Source organism: Phyllostomus hastatus, unplaced genomic scaffold (genome assembly GCF_019186645.2).
Source record: "Phyllostomus hastatus isolate PE091 unplaced genomic scaffold, TTU_PhHast_1.1 phas_scaffold_39, whole genome shotgun sequence".
NCBI classification, from domain to species: Eukaryota; Metazoa; Chordata; class Mammalia; order Chiroptera; family Phyllostomidae; genus Phyllostomus; species Phyllostomus hastatus.
The window spans coordinates 10,087,992-10,106,245 of NW_025334028.1; the positions used below are offsets into that span (position 1 = coordinate 10,087,992).

The 18,254-nt window shown below is 34.5% G+C and overlaps 1 protein-coding gene across 2 annotated transcripts in view; it reads left to right on the forward strand.

Annotated features, from left to right (window-relative positions):
- The window catches only part of ARHGAP24 (Rho GTPase activating protein 24), a 478,629-nt gene that overhangs the window by 200,975 nt on the left and 259,400 nt on the right, over positions 1-18,254 (forward strand). For both annotated transcript variants that reach the window (XM_045820118.1, XM_045820120.1), the window contains exon 3: positions 13,215-13,302. In XM_045820118.1, coding sequence (XP_045676074.1) covers positions 13,215-13,302 — 88 coding nt within the window. The remainder of the gene's footprint in view (positions 1-13,214; positions 13,303-18,254) is intronic.

Here is an 18,254-nt window from a genome sequence, read left to right on the forward strand (position 1 = left end):
TATTTAAAAGTTCAACTGTATAACAAAAGTACAGGCTCTGGCAGAAATAATGCCTGCTTGAGTGTGGTTGGTAGGGTAATAATAATTTATAGTTTAATTTGAACATTTCACCTAAAATGTCATATGGTGTGCTTGTCACCTAAAATGTCTATAGTGTGTGTGATATTGTTATATTACAGAATTACATGCTTATGATTTTGTAATAAAATATTGTATAATAAAAAGGGCATTATCTGTGCTAGATCCTGTACTAACATTTTTGTGAAAATAGTTTTTTATCTGCATATTATTTAATCTGAATATATGAAATATTCGTATAATTTCAAAATAAAAATTGTGTTAAATGTTCACAAGAAAAGACTTATTTTCCATCTACTCTTATTCTTCCTTCTACCCTCACACTCTCCATAGCTAACTACTTTGATTAGGTTCATGTGTATTATTCCCATGACTTCTTTTATGTGCGTAAAGGCAAATACAAATATATGTTCTTAGTATCATTTCTTTCTTATTTAAAATATAGCATACCAAATGCTTATGTCTAAAGTAAGCTATTCTGCTTTCCTTTTATAAATTATCCTGCTATAGAGGGCATATATATGTACTGGTTATATATACTTCATTTATATATTGTGGTAAAATATATTCATATATGTATACATATAAATATGCTCTCTAAATAGCTACCAACCCCCCCAAATTCTATCTTACATATTTTAGAAGTGAAAAGTCATGTTATTTTAAATATTATATGTTTTAAAAAATATTTATATAATTGGTTCAACTAGGGAACATCTGCATAATGGAGCATTATGCAGCTATAAAAATGTGCAATATCTATTAGAAAAAATGTATTTTTATACATTAAAGCTCATTCACATATATTTTTTTATAAAGCTCAATCATATGTATATAAGTATATATGTACTTACATATAAGTATACATTCTTTATATACATATACATACTTATATACATATATAACTATATATACTTATATACATATGTACATATGTATACCATATTTTTAGGACTATAAGATGTATCAGACCATAAGATTCACCTAGGTTTTAGAGGAGGAAAAGAGGGAAAAAAATTTTTGAGGCAAAAAATGTGGTAAAATATTTGATAACATAAATAACATAGGCTGCTGCCCCCCAACCCCCCACAGTGAGCCAGGTAAGCTACATTTGGACTATAAGATGTACCACTATTTCCTCCCAGATTTTGGGGGTAGTGTGTCTTATAGTCTGAAAATATGGTACTTATATATACACACACATGGGGTGGGGCAAAAGTAGGTTTACAGATGTTTGTATGGAAAATAATATAATAACTAATCAATAATAATACAGGAATAAGGTCTGTGTTTCATATACTCAAAACTATAAACCTACTTTTGCCCTACCCTGTATATAATATAAAACACCTGATGTGATGGTGCTGGATTCTCAGTGATGGACACCTGAGTTGTTCCAAATATTGCCTTGCAAACAATGCTGTTTTAATTTAAATAAACTTACAAATGAGCCATTTCTTATGTGTATTGGTGTGATAAATATTGCCAAAGTGCCCTCTATAAGAATTTTGCTTTGGATGGTGAACACACAATACAATATAGAGATGATGTATTATAGAATTGTACACTTGAAACATATAATTTTATTAACCAATGGCACCCCAACAAATTCAATAAAAATTTTTTAAAAATTGCCATTTTTACCCTCCAACTACCAACGTATGAGAGTTCTGTTTTCCTTACCAAGAGAATATGTTGTCAAACTTAAGTATTTTTGCAAGAGTGTAATATCTTTCCACAAATAAATATCTCATTGCATTTGCAATTTCAGCAACAAATTTTAAGAATTAAATAAAATATAATCAATTGTAAGTCAAAGAAGTAGAGAAATGCCAAGAAAAATAGGTATACCATAATGCAAAGGAGAGACTATTTATTAAAAGCTCAACATGTCAAAAACATCTGTGCAATTAAGCCCTAAGTTGCCTTCTTTCTGCTAGTAACGTTTTGTCTCAGTTAAATTTCCCAATTTTAAAATTCAAGTATATGGTAAATTATCAAGCTAAATATAAAACAATTTGTCCTGGCTGGTGTAGCTCAGTGGATTGAGTGGGGGCTGTGGACCAGAGGGTCACCAGTTCGATTCCCAGCCAGGGCACATGCTTGGGTTGTGGGCCAGGTCTCCACTGAGGGGCATATGAGAGGCAACCACACATTGATATTTCTCTCCCTCCCTTTCTCCCTCCCTTCCTCTCTCTCTAAAAGTAAATAAATAAAATATTTAAAAAATTTAAACAATAAATAAATATAAAACAATTTTACTTGGTTGTGAAACATTAGCAAGGTCATTTTATTCACTATCACATGTTATTCTGTACTATAGATTTAACTATTGTACAGTTTCTTCCAAGGTCAAACCTAGGTTCTTTCCACTTTGTTAGTAAAGATAAAGGGTCAAATGGGGCTACTTTAATTATCACCAATTTTCTGTTCCACTGATAATGGCTTATAAGATCCTTTTTCTTAGAGTCTCAGATTTTCCCTTTATAAATACTATATAGCTATGACTTTTTGCTCTTCATATTTCATAGTGAGACATAAATTCCAAACACTTTTTTTTGGTGTTTTCTCTCCTATTGCCATAGACTTCACTTTAAACCTTGACCTTTCATTTTATAGTTGAGAAACAAAAAATGTTGTAAAATGGCATATATTATTGAACACAAAATACAAGGTCAGGGCCCAGTAATTGATCAAGAAAAGTTAGCTAATGAACTCATTCCATATAAGGAATCTTTTTAAAAACATTTATTGTTTTTTTTTCCATTACCATTTAGTGTCCTTATACTCCATCCACCGTAATCACCCCACTGTTGTCCATGTCCATGAGTCCTTTCCTCAGTCCATCCACCCACTAACCACTTTCTCCATAGCTGTCATCCTGCTATCTATGCATCTGTATCTGTTTTGCTTGTTAGTTCAGTTTGTTCATTAGATTCCACATATGAGTGAAGTCATATGGTATTAGCGTTGCCATAGATACTCTGTCCTGGGGTTCCAAGACATGAATGTGACACTGATTTAATCCATTTCCTCCTACTGACAGTAGAAGATTGGGTGAGGAATAATTTTCTTTGGCTACAGTCTATTTGAGTGCCTCACACAATGTGGATTCTCCCTGTAAAGAAAGCACTGGCTAAGTAAAAGTTAGACACCACTCACCAGCACTTGGGAGTTAACAGTGAAATCCTTTTAAAACCTCGGCTGTTTACAGGCTCCTCCCAAAGAATCATTGAAAGGTTTGCTTTCAAAATATGTTTTATTTGTATTAGTCTTCTTAGACTGCTATAACGAATAACCACAAACTTGGTGGTTTAACACAACAGAAATTTACTCATTGAAATTTATTCTCAGTTCTGGAGGTTAGAAGTTTGAAATCAAGGTGCAGGCAGAGCCAGACTCCCTGATAGAGGCCCTAAGAAAGAAGGATTCCAGCCTTTGGTGACTGTCAGCATTTCTTGGCCCATCACTTTTCTTTGCATTAAAAATATACTTGTATGTTTTTATTAGTATAACAAGTAATATGTGCTCATTATTAAAATTTTTTAAAGACAGGAAAAATTTAGCAAAATAAAAATTATATATGACCTGGCTATCCAAGGATAACCTATAATAACATTTCATTGTTTTTTTTAAGAATTTGGCATCCTAAACACATAAAACCTATTAAATATATGGTTGATGATTAAACAAATCAGTGAATCAACCAATAAATCACATTGTGTATTAGGTTTCTGTTACATAAAGAACAGGAAGCACATCTTGAGTCAAATTGTATCTCTGTATTTTACCAGTTGCACCTAACCAACTTATTTATGCTTCAACACTCCTTCTGTACAATTGGTAGTTATAATTGTCCCTCCACATAGGGTTTTTCAGAAGATTAAAATGTACAGCGTATAGTAAGTGCTGGCTCAGTAGAAGCCAACTGGGATAATTCAAGATAGAAAAGGGGTATTACTCTTTCACTGCCTGGCTTATTTTGCTTAGCATAATGCTCTCCAATTCCATCCATGCTGTTGCAAAGGGTAGGAGCTCCTTCTTTCTTTCTGCTGCATAGAATTCCATTGTGTAAATGTACCATAGTTTTTTGATCCATTCATTTACTGATGGGCACTTGGGTTGCTTCCAGTACTTGGCTATTGTAAATTGTGCTGCTATGAACATTGGGGTGCATAGGTTCTTTTGGATTGGTGTTTCAGGGTTCTTAGGATATAATCCTAGCACTGAAATAGCCGAGTCAAAAGGCAGATCCATTTTTAGTTTTCTGAGGAAATTCCATACTGTTTTCCATAGTGTATCTCACCGTTAACAGGAACCCAATCAACAAAATGAATAAGCAAGCAAGGTATAGCCAAAGACATTGAAATTGAAAAAAGGCTGACAGTGATCAGAGGGGAGAGGGAAGGAGATAATGGGAACAAGGGTGAAGGATTTACAGGAACAATTATAAAGAACATATGGACAATAACAAGGGATGTGGAAATGGGGGAGGGAGGTGGGCAGAGCTTGGGTGGTGGGGGGGGGGAAACCAGAAAACTGTACTTGAACAACAATTTTAAAAAAAGATAGAAAAGGGGGAATTTCATTCTGAAGGGAAGGACATGGAATAGAAATTTTTGAGAGATGGATTTTGTATCAACATTTGAATGTTTTCTCCGTATTATATTCTTTCAAAAATGGCATGGGGTGCATTAAGAAAGGTAGTAAGAGTTTGTTGGAGCAAATTCTGAATGCCTTTGCTATTACAGAGGGATCCATACATTAGAGAAATCTGACTGAGAAAGGTCTTCTAAATTCTGTACAAATTTTAAGAGCATGATTATAGAATTTTGGTTTTAAAATAATAATGTCTTCCCCATATTTCCAATTTGTTTTTTCCTCCACAGTCAAGGCATTTTTCCATTTTCCAATTAATCAAAAGCATGTAGCCAAAAAGAAATAACTTAAATGTAGCTAGAATGTTAATGACTATGTTCCCAAGGAGAATGTTAATACAGAAGGACTCTGTCCAGGAAAAATTTTGAGTCCTTCCATCCAGAGGGAGAGTTCACCTGGGGTACAGGATCCTTGGGTCTGAAAAGAAAGGGTTAAAAGTTTTTAAATGATTACAGCCAAACACTGCATATATTTTCCTCCATCACAATTAATAGCATCCTGTTAGCTTCCTAGAGTCTGAACATATGCAATACTAAACAAATATTGTTTTAAAATTAAAATGAACCCAGAATGACAATGCTTTTCAAGTGTTAAGTCTGCTGTTTATAATAAAATGCAGCAAAATAAGACATCTCTATAGAAAATTTATTTCTATTTATTTTTATATATTCAGTAATTATAAAATAACTTCATGCTATTATGTTTGTCATTTTTAATTTAAGTAACAATTGGACTACATTATATATATTACTCATGTTTATGTGTTTTATTAGCTGAGGAAAAACAGTACCTTCTGCAGTGTGCACAGCTTTATAAATATCATGCCATTTTCTCTAGTCTTCCCCAATGTTTAGGTTAGTCTTCCCCAAATAGTTTCACATCATAACTACTTTGGTAAATTCTAAAATTTTACCAATTTACAAGTGTTCCCTTGTCTCATCTTCCTGGCAACACCCCAGTTATTAGAATAAATAATTTCAGAGGCTAAGAAGGAACTTAACTATAAAACTTTGAACTGTATAGCAGTAATTGATTAGAAATGGGAACATAAATTGGGTTAATAATTAAAGATAAAATCCTTAAAGCAGCTTGCATTCATTTATTCTTGCATTTTTTTTTGTTCAGACAAATATGTGTTGGGAATTTACAATGCCAGGCCCTTTGCTAGGTGCTCCCTGAGCTTCATTTTCCTCATCCATAAAATGAGAAATACCTATGTCACAGAGTCATCAAGCAAATTAATTGATATAAATGCCATACTCATTTTTTTAACAAATAGTCAAGAAATGTTAGCAATCATTATTAACATCATTATGTTATGGCACATATTACTATACATAATATATTATATATTACTTATATAATGTAGTATACATATATAACTATAATATATTATATATTAATTAGAGGTTTATTTGTTTTGATTAATCCTCTAGGCTTGCAAACATGATAGTAAAATTTGACTTCAAAATTTCTAATTAGTTTACTTCCCATTTATTCCATTAGATGATAATACTAGCAGATATATAAAGAACCTTTACTATAGTCACCTCATCATTTGGGGATTAGCAAAATTTAGGCCCAAAATATCTTTGAGGCTTCTAGAATATAAGATACAATTTTTTTGTCAATATTAAAAACAGCTGAAAGTATTCTGTATCAGGCATTTTTCTACAAACCGTGTGTGTAATAGTTCACAGTTATGAAGTAGGTTCCATTTTTATCCCAGTTTAAGGATGAAGAGCCTGAGGAATGGAGAGGATAAGTATCTTGCATGAAGTCACTCACTAATTGGTGGTATAGTGGGAATCTGAAACTAGGCAGCATGACTCCAAAATACAGTTACTGAACACAAGCTTTGTCCTCATTGTAGATTATTATATAGTCAATGCACTTGTGTATATAATTTTATATCTTTCATAAGCATATGTACTCTTTTCATAACAGGGGCTTATCTGTAATTTAAAACATTTTTTTTGCCTTTCCTTAGTGATTCTAAAGTGAAGAAATGCAAGGGTATTATTGGACTTCCTCACTATTATATTTTCTGTGCCTAGGACAGGGTCTGGCACATGCTGGGTGTTAACAATTATTTATTGAATAAATTAACGAAATTATTTGTTAAAAAGAAAAATATCAAACCAACTTATATAACTCCAGTAAAAATGGTTGAATAATATTTATTTTACCTTGATTTCATTTTCAAACCTATTTGTATTATAAATATATTTTTATGTATATTTTTATACAAGCTGAGACTTTGCCTAGTTCCAAGGGAGGTTCATGATCATTGTTCATGCTGAAAGAAAAATTTCATCAGTATGCTAATGAAACTAACAAGGACACTGCACAGGAATCATTTTGCCAATCCAACTTTCAGAGAATAAGATCACCATGCTTATTTTCAACAGCATCTAGCCTTACCCTAGTATCTTGTGGTTTTGGCTCAGCGATCTGATACTAACTAGACACAAGCTTCTTTTCTAATAGCAATTTTAGCTGAAAACAAAATACTAGTGTGGTTCTGAATTATGTTTCTTTTGCCAAATCTTAGCTGTTAAACTATAAAAAATATAACATACTATCCCATTTTGAAACTTGAAAGATTCTTTCTAAAAGGAATATTCGCTAGAAGGGATAAAAATAAGTATAATTTCATTTTGAATCTGTGATTAATTATTGACATGTAAGTATACATAATTATTGCCATATGTACTGCACTCCTATCAAAAATTTTATATCCCTTTCTTATTTGAGGAGGTTGTTCACTAAGATCACTCAAAATCTACAGTGAGGTATATTGAACATCATGGGGTAATCTACTCTTAGAAAATTCAGGGCACTTGCACCCTAGCTTCACTCAAGATCTCAGCAAAAATTTGATGGCTCCACCTCTAAAGTGGTAGTGAGTGACAAAGGGTTGCAAAGGTTAACAGAAACTAACAGATAGTGAAAACAGCTGGGGCTAAAAACAGGAAGGAACCCCTTACCACTCTTAGCTCTACCAGAACTTGAGGAAGCCTGCAAGTTTAAGGAAATGTGGACTAAGGCAGCCCACATACCTAGGGCCAAATTGCTGTCTCTCATGGAGAAAGAGAAGTCAATAGATATCTTCTGACCTCGTGCTATGATCTCTCAAACCCAACCTGAATGCACAGGTCAAGAGAGCCTGTTTTATGCAATTTATAGAGATTAGGCCTCTGAGGTACAGAACAGGGGGATGGGTGGAGAGAAGATCTGAAGGGGCAAGTAGGGAATAGCTACCAACAGAAAATTAAAGAATGTCACATAGTTTTATTTCATGTGCATGGGCCTTGGGGAGCTTGAGTCTTCCCCATTTCTAACAAGAGGAACCATATTTCTTTTAGACACAGAAGAGAAAAACTGAACTCCTTTTTGATTCTTCTTCATTCCTAGTGTTTAAGCTATGACAAGTTTTTTTCATATTTCTTAAAAATATATCTCTAATGGAAAGTTATGCCATTTCTATTGCCAACACCTTTGTGTAGGTCTTGACTTTGCCATTTTATGTCAATTAATTGCTTCATTGTGACACACTTCCAAGAGGCTGGTCTTACAAATCTCCATCTGCTTTGCTCAAGGACAAATTCTGGTTCTCAGTTGTTATAGAGATGATATGCAACATCCTCTGCCTAGGGTTAGACTTTCCACATGTCTTCAACATCACCAATAGGTTTTATTTCCCCATGAGCCTTCTTTTTCTAATGTGCTCTGAACCTATGTTTCTAATTACTACTTTGCTGATGATATTTCTTCCATTTTGGAAGATTTTCCCCAAATCACTAAATCTTAAAAAGTATCTTTCTTTAAAAACCATTTCCTTTATATTATCTTTCCTAACTAATCAGAGGGCTCTAATGACACTCTCTTCATAAACTTTTATTATATATGTTTGTTTTTCTATATACTTTGGCACTTATTTGTTTCATTGTTATGTATTATATTATTCTTCTACTGAGAGTAGAGAGGGTTTTTTTTTGTACATACTCTACATCATCTGAAATAATTCTAAAAATAATATCTGACATATGGTAGTATCTCAATAAAGTACTTTTTAATTCAGTCTGGGCATTTGAATTATTCTTGCTTATTAGTTATTTATTCCTTCAATTAGCTAATTTAAAGTAACTCTGGAAGAATTAACCAAATTTACACAAGAGTGAATAATTTTTTACTATGAATTTTTCTCTTAGATATTTGTCTCAAAGAGTAAGTTGAGGAGCTCAAAGATTTAGCTTCATGGATATTCATGAATGTTCTTTATAACACAAAGGAATATAAATACTTTATGAAAATAGAGGATACAGAAGTGGGTATATTCAGTCAAATACTATGCTATTTAACTTTTTTCTTTGTTCAGCTGACTTTTTAATGTATGTGGTTTTTAAAAATATATTTTATTGATTATGCTATTACAGTTGTCCCATTTTAACCCCTTCACTCCCCCTGCTCACCTGCTCCCACCCACATTCCCCCCCTTTATTTCATGTCCATGGATCATACATATAAGTTCTTTGGCTTCTACATTTCCCATACTATTCTTACCCTTCCCCTGTCTATTTTCTACCTACCATCTGTGCTGGTTATTCTCTGTACCTTTTCCCCTCTCTCCTCCTCCCACTCCCCTGTTGCTAACCCTCCATGTGATCTCCATTTCTGTGGTTCTGTTCCTGTTCTAGTTGTTTGCTTAGTTTGTTTTTGTTTTTATTTTAAGTGTGGTTGTTAATAATTGTGAGTTTGCTGTCATTTTACTGTTCATATTTTTATCTTCTTTTCCTTAGATAAATCCCTTTAATATTTCATATAATAAGGACTTGGTGATGATGAACTCCTTTAATTTGACCTTATCTGGGAAGAACTTTATCTGCCCTTCCATTCTAAATGATAGCTTTGCTGGATAGAGCAATCTTGGATGTAGGTCCTTGCCTTTCATGACTTGGGACACTTCTTTCCAGCCCCTTCTTACCTATAAAGTCTATTTGAGAAATCAGCTGACAGTCTGATGGGAACTCCTTTGTAGGTAATTGTCTCCTTTTCTCTTACTGCTTCTAGGATTCTCTTCTTAATTTTAACCTTGGGTAATGTAATTATGATGTCTTGGTGTGTTCCTCCTTGTGTCCAACTTCTTTGGGACTATTTAACTTTTTAAAACTATGTAGGTAATTCAATTTCCATAACAAAACTATTTTTGATTTTGCTTTCATAATAAGTGTATTTTGATTATTGTTTTTGTGAAAATTACTCTATATATTAATATACATATATACATCAATAGGTACAAATAAGGAAAGGCATATTGGTGTGAATATTTGTTATCTATGGTGCTGGGTAAATTATAGGTTCTTTTGTTTATCTGTATTTTCTGGCAATTTGAACATTGCAAAATACTTTGAAAATAATTACAAGTAAGACCCTTCTCTTAGTGATGATAGACTTTAATTATGTGTTTTCTGTATAAGGTGATCAAGTTAGCTGTTTCAATTAAATGACTTTATTTTATAAGCACAGTAAATGTCTATCAGTTACAGTATATACTGTCCTAAACATTGTCTACTGATATTTAAAGTATTATTTTTATGCTGCAATTCACTTGGAAAACTGTCAAAGTATAAAATCTGTACAATGTCAAGTTCAAAAATTAAAATAAAAATATCAGTCAGAGTAGCTACTTCACATGTGCAAAATCTCCTCCCCAAAAATAGTATTACTCTGTCTTCTGCCTGCCAAGTGAGGTAGTTTGGGGTTTCATGGACAATGACTTTATGCAGGAGAACTATTTGTTCAGGAGAGTGGCTTGAATTCACTTTATAGAACACAAGTACAGTTTAAGGTCCTAAATAGAGCCTGAAGGCATAAAATTAAACAAGAGCTCTGTGTATATACATGTACAAATACATACATGCATAAACAAATGTATCTATCTTGAGGGGTAGATGCTATGTTCTACAACTAAGCCAAATCACAAATTTAATTGCTCCACATAATCATTTAAGTAAATAAACTCACAATTGAAACAACTGATTTTATTACTTTTTACATAGAAATCCTATAGGTTTTAAACTTATATATATAAGGTTTTAATTAGGATGAATATTTTTCAAAGTATTTAGTAATTTTTAAAAATTATTGAAAAATGCCAAAGAAGTAAAATGGGATCCATGAGCCAGAGGACACTAAATATGATGAGAAAAAGGAAAATTTGCTTCTTGGAGGAGGAAAACAAGGGCAGCAACTCCACACTCCCCTTGTTAGCAGGGAGGGAGAGAGAGATTTCTAATCTATAGTTCCTTGCGCTTTAGTTAGGGAGTGCTGTCCTTTATCACTCCAAGCTCAGAAGGAGGGACAGAGTTGATGACTATAATTTTCTGTGCCAAACCAAGTAGAATAAAAGTTGAGTAGAACAAAAATATTACTTGAAGTAAATATTGCTTCAAGCTGGAAAAGTGGACAATGAAATAAAGTGGACAACAGCATATGGTTTTAAATCCTGCATATTGCTTTTGAATATTGGCTTTGCTACTCATTTACTTAACAGTACACTTTTTTGTGTCATTAACTTATGCCAGGCAAAATGCTAAGCACTGGTTTAAATTGGAGAGCAAAATACATATCCTCATTCCCCTATAGTGTAATGGTAGAGATGGACATTAATCAAACAATCTTGCAAATAACGTAGTTACATACAGTGGTAAATCGGTCCAGGAAAAATTCAGGAAGCTATGCAAGTATGTTTTGAATGTAGTAAATCTGAAAACTGGTTAGAAAATAAACCAGGAAAGAACATAGGCCTTAGGTAGATGAGAGTATGATGCTATTTATAGAAGGGCAGTTGGCTTGATCATAAAAAGCAATGAAGGATGAGTGAAAAAATTATCCTAGAGATGTAGATGAAACAGGACCACTCAGAACTTTGTTCTAGAACAAAGTAAGTCATTGAATAATTTTTAAGCAGGAAAATGCAAGGATCAAATTTCTGTATAAAGATCATTCTGACTGCATTAAGAAAAAAGGATTGAAAGATGTTTGAGTACCATGGGGGATTCAGTGAACTGGTGTTTGAAACATTCCAGGCAAAGACAATAGTAGCTTGAACTAGGGAGTGGTGGTAGCAGAGATATAATGGGGTACTGATTGCTACAGTACTGGCATTTGCAGCTAATTATAAAAGGGCACCAGCCATTGAGTTTGGGAATGCATAAACAAGACCAGAATTAATTGCATTTTATTTTAGATTTTATTTATTTTTGGAGAGAGGGGAAGAGAGGGAGAAGAAGATGGAAAGAAACATCAATGTGTGGTTGCCTCTTGTGTACCCCCAACTGGGGACCTGGCCCACAATCTAGGCATGTGTCCTGACTGGGAATCAAACTGGCGACCCTTTGGTTCACAGGCACTCAGTCCACTGAGCCACACCAGCCAGGGTGAATTAATTGTGTTTTAATTTGACTAAGTTTAGTTTTAAGATGCTTTGGGATATGTAAATGGAAATGTTAAATAAGTCCATGGATATAAAGCTATGAAGCTCAAAGAACCCTGGGTTAAAATTATTAATATAGTGTTTATTGGCTTGTAATTGGTTATTAAAGTCATAGGCATTGATGAGATAGCTTGGAGAAAGAGAATATAAAGAAGGAATCATTGGATAGACCTTTGAAGTTCTGTAATATTTAAAAGTCAGTTACGGCCAGAAAAGAAAGAGATAAACCTGGAAGAAAACAAGAGCCATGGGAAGAAAGTGCTTCAAGAAAGAGTGGTTAATAGTGCTGAATGCTCCTGGGAAGTCAAGTTCATTGAAGACTGAAAATTGACAAATTATGTAATTGGAATTCTAGGTGCAAAAACTAGAGTGCAATGCATACATATAAGGAAATAGTTTCAGTGTAGATAACTCTTTGCTAGGCAAGGGGAAAAAATGATAGCTAGAGTCTAAAATTTTTTAATAGGATGGACTTTTAAGTATGTCTCAATACCATGAAAATGATCCGTTAAAGAGAGAGAGATCTATAATAACAAAAGGAAAAGGGATAATTAAGAGAAAGCTATGATAACATTGACTAAGTTATTCAAAGTCTCTGCCTTGGTTTTCACATCAGTAAAATGGGGGAAAATATATCAATTTTCTAATGAATAATATGATGTTGATAGAATGTTTAGTAAAATTTTTGGCACACAAAAAACATTTAATAAATTGGTGCTTAAAATGATTGCAGCACCTAATAGAGCACCTAGTACATCTTATACACATTAGATGGCCAATAAATGTTTGTTACATGCTGAATGAATATGATTTTGTTACATGAATTTTGATTAGTTGGGAATATAAATGAGTCTGATATGTATTACCATACACTGGTTATAGATGCACTTTAAATATTCACTGATAATGATTGTGATGAAGATAATGTTTAGTGTTTGCCATGTAATAATGTTGATGTTTTGTGCATTTGTGTTCACAGGGTACTATTTTTCTGCCTGGAAATAAAGTCCTTGAACATCCCTGCAATGACGAGAGCCCAGGGAAATTCCTTTTTGAAGTAGTTCCAGGTAAAATGATTTTCTGGATTGATCACATTATTGATGTTCCATATTGGGAAAGGGGAAAACTGGTCAGAATGTCTTTATTTTTCTAGAATCATGCTGCAAACATTATTTGTGGAGGCAAGTATCAAATTTGGTGTGTATCTACACAGATAATGACCTCAGATCTGTACAAGGGTACAAATGAATACACACACACACACACACAGCCACATGGTTACTGGATATCCATTGTCCATAGACACCAGAGGGACCAAAGGTCATAACAGAACATCCCTGAGACTATTGGAGACAAAGCTAATTTTACAGTGCTCTTATAATGTGAAATTTTGGCAAGGTATTACAGGTAAAATGCACTATCCAGCCGATTATCTGTCATAATTTTCTCACAAAATTACATTGTAAAGACACCTTTGCTACAAAAACAAAACAAAAGAAAAATCCCCCTTCAACAACTGACAACATGTTACAGTTCTGTACCTCAACTCTGTTTCCAACCAACCACTTGCACATGTTTGGCTTGCAGAACTGAGGATGTCTCTGCCAAGTTATCAGACCCTGCAGTTAAATTTCTTCACCATCTGTTCATTTTTTCTAGTCATCTTCATCCACCCCTCTCTCAGTACCTGGTTGCCACTTAAATCTTTGACTCACCCAGCAACAATTTCTTCAAAGTCAGGATCTACTTCTTTGAGGAGTTCTTTAGTCCTTCCTTAATCCCTGATAGAAGAAAGAGCAAGTTAGGGGTGTGCTTTTTATAGCAATGGCTGACTGGCCCAGTTGATGTAATATCGATATTGATTGAATCACAGCCCAAGGTGAGTTTGAATTTATTTGGGTGAGTAATATGTAACACATATCAATAATGCTGGCACAAAGGCAGTCAACAAAACATTTTCCCCAGATTTATAAATGCCAGGAACCTAAAATGTGAAAGCATGTTTTTCCCCTCAATGAAAACAGCTGTAGCACTGAGTTCATCTGGCTCACTTTGGAATCCATGACTAAAGGTTAATTAATGCAGCTGAAGTGCAGAAAGGTTAGTCAGATGAATCGTGTTATTTGTTTTCCCCCAGGGAGAACACATTGTAAGAAACCTGAATCTTGTTTGCCCTATTAAAATCTTTTTATACTTACTTCTTAGTGGAATATACTGTATGGAACCAGATTCCAGATGTTGCAAAGTCTTTGAAGTATCAGTAGAGGAAATTTCTTCCCCTATTTATTCTCAAACATTAGTGCCTGTTAGGTTTTAAATGAGCATGGTATTAAACTGACAGCTTTGACTCTTTATCTCCAATACTGAAGGTCTACTTTCCCATTCAGTCTACTAACTAGGTAGAGATTTCATCTTTCAGTGTCAAGGTTCTAATATAATATAAATGGATATTGTCAAGACTTCTAGAGACAGCTGTGTCTTCAGCTCAGGAAGTCACGAAACTTTCCCTCTAACACTGCTGTTCTAGGGCATGTGTTTCACATGAAGTGCAAAAAAAAATAATGGCTTTTGATGAGCAAAGCTTAAGAAGCTTAATACTGCATTATATGGAATCTGAAGGTTGTTCTTTCAAAAAAAAAAAAGTGAGCCCATAGCTCATGTGCAAAGATGCTTCCTGAATCATTAATACAATATGTATAGCTTCCAAATTAGGTTTTATACCTCTGAAGTGACAAGAGAATTGTGTCATATGCTTCTTTGAAGAAGGATTTGGAAAATCACTATGCCTACAGTGAGAATTCAGTGTCTGCTCCATTAATCTTGGTCATTGGGTTTTTATTGCTTTGCTCCTGACATCAGGATGGAATTTCAGGCAAATGCTTCTGTATTTGTGTGAAAATGTGGGGATCTGAATCACATGATTTTAATAAATTTTTCAAAATCAAGATTACTCACAAAGAAGCTGACACTTGATTTATTTTTGCAAATGGAAATGACAAGATAGTATTGTCTAAGCTTTCCAATTGTGAAATTGTTTGACATGGAGAATTTGCAAAGTTGCAAGAGTGTTTTCATTTGTCAAAAAGTGTAGGAGATGGGAAAGATTGTGGGAATGTGGTCAGTGCCTTTTACAGAATCCTCTTTGGGCCGGCCTGATGGCATATCTTCATAATATGTACTTATTCTGCATGGCTTTCTCTGTGACTTCCCTCGATCACCACTTCTGAAAACCCATGCTGTGCATGATGTGTACAGATTCAACACTATTCCATTTTTGTAGACAAGTGCTTCAAGCCCAACTACCCAAGCTATAGCTATGAATAGGATTACACACTTTAATCCCATCTGCCTATAATAATATCTAACAAAACTGACAATAACCTCCAGGAAGCCCTTTGCCAAATATTCTAGTACTATATACATACTAAGATATTTGTGTATGTATGTGTTTGCATGTGTGTGTGTGTGTGTGTATATATATATATACCTACACATATATACATACATAGGTATATAGGTATATGTACACATACATATGTATATATATATATAGTTTATTCACATATGTGCTGTATATCTTTATAGCTTCCATGTCTTTGCTGTTTTTGCTTTAGTAGTATGAAATACCCCATGATATTAAATATTAATCATGTGCAAAGAAGAGAAACAAGGTTTTTCAATAGAATTGAGGGTCTTTAAAACAACTTTATGAGGCAGACTATATTACCTATTACTGTGTATGCTATTTCTAAATAGGCTTAAAGCTTTTGTAAAAAGCTAAAAAAAAAAACCCTACCATAATTTGGGATTAATTCTTACAGACTTGCTATCTCATAAAATGAATTATGTCTTTGAATAATGCCATTCATGATTTAAAGCATTTCACTCCATTTTTTTCTATTTCTCTCCATGTTATTCAAAATGGAGGTGTTAGCCAAATAGGCAATTTGGAGACTTCACTGTCTGACATTCCAAATCTTAGACTGGAATGAAGTTCATGGCCAAGTGCTAAGCTTTTGGGAAATGTGGTTGAGAAAAGAATGTTGGCAGACCTTTAATGTATAGTGCTGGAAGAAAGAAAATGGTCTCTTTGCTTCTCTCAAAATGTGTTCTGGGGAAGGTTTTCTTGTGTTTTAAAAATTTAGAAGAGTAATTAATAGAATGATGATGCCTTAACTTTCTCAGAAAAACAGTTTGTCAGAAGGAGAAAAAGCAATAGTGATTCAGAGACAGCTAAAGATAAGCATAGAGAGACAAGGAAATATGTGCTCCATCCAGTTAGGAACCACATCTTTCTCCCTCATCTCCACAACCCTAGTACCTAGTACAGTATAATGCAAGGGGCTGCATAAATATTTATTGAAGTGTCTGCATTTACCAGGTTTATGGAGGAATCTGTCATATGATTTTTTTTTTTTTTTTTTTTTTTTGGTCAGCTATCACACTACTCCCAACTTGGCCACATTGACCTCTTACTTCCTGCTGCCTGGGATCTTTCCATCACTGGGTGCAGTAAATACCACTGTGGCTTTACTGGCTGAAGTGGTGGGAAACCTCATGTTCTCTTTCCTACCTCTCTGCCTTCCTCTTTGATAATGAGAACAAGAGAAAGATGGAAGAAGGTAATTTTCCTACACAGAAGCTTCTGCAGGAGTGTAGCCCCTTTACACTGATTGCATATTACACTTCTCCCCAAATGCTGACTCTCTCATGGAGTGCATTTGTGGATTTTCCAACATCCCTAGACTTGGAAATGTACTTCAAAAGGTAGGAATCTGTACCCTGGGCATGATCCTGTTGGATGGGATACTGGCAAAAGAGGTCAAAGGCCAGCTCCTTTGTTTGTGCTTATTCAGTGACCAAGACACTCACATATCTGCCAAGTAAGAGCAGCACAGGCTGTTTCGCTGCTGCTGCCTCCCTCTACTTGCCTCCTTGTCCTTTTTTCCATAGTGCCTGAGCTTCAGACCTAGCAGTTTTTGTGGCCTGCCAAGCTTCACATGAGTCTTCAACTTGTAGTAGTGGTGGCTGACAGTTCTAGCATGTTTCAAAATTTATGAGCATCTCTCTCATGCTTTTTTTGACCTGTACTGATGGTTGAGAGAAAATCTTTCCCTCCCCCCACCAAAAAAAAAGTGTTTATCTTGAAAACTGTTGTCTCCAAGCAGCACTTCCACTTTTCTGATTTTCCTCTTGTAATAGTCAGGGGCAGGAAAATGGGGTTTGGGTTTCTTCTCTGAAATGCATTCTCTCTATAAACCCTGCAGGGAAGTGGCTTAAAACTTTGGAAGTTGTTGTTTTTCAACTTAGAATGTGAATTTTTAGCACTTTTAAAATTTATTTTTAAATCTTAGAAATTCCAAAATAATGGGAAGACAATTTTTAAAAAATCTGTAACTATCTTTAATCTTAGCCTGGATTCTGGGAAACACATTCTGATGGAGAGTTATGATCAAATGTTTATTGGGGAGTGCTCTCTGAAAATACATCATCTGTGAGGAAGTGAGGAAAGCAGGATGGGGCAGAAGGATAAAATGTCTCATAATACTATGGCAACTGAGGTCTCAGCTGATGCGATGGGGAGCCCTAGAGCTAGACTGTCCCTCAGAGTTGCTCTAAAGTGAGAAACCAAACTTGTTACCTGGCATCAGCTCATCTTGTCACTGACTGGCAGGAGAGGAAACAGATAAACTGGGGTGAAGTAGTTTCCTGTTGCAATGGAGGACAGTTCCCATGAAGGCCATCAGTAGTCAATGTACCAGCCTCTGGGATTTGGACAGAGCATCAAGTATCTGTGACAGCCACTGTAGCTTTATCTATAACTAGCTTTCTGTATCTCAAGCAAGTTCTGGCTCTTTATATGTATCACTTTACTTAACCCTTACTAAAACTCTATGAGGCAGCCTATTTTATTATTTCCATTCCCAGAAAAAGAAACTGAGGCACAGAGAAGTAATTTTATCAAGGTAAAACAGCTAGCACCAGGCAGTGAGTGTATTTATATGTGTGCATGTGTGTG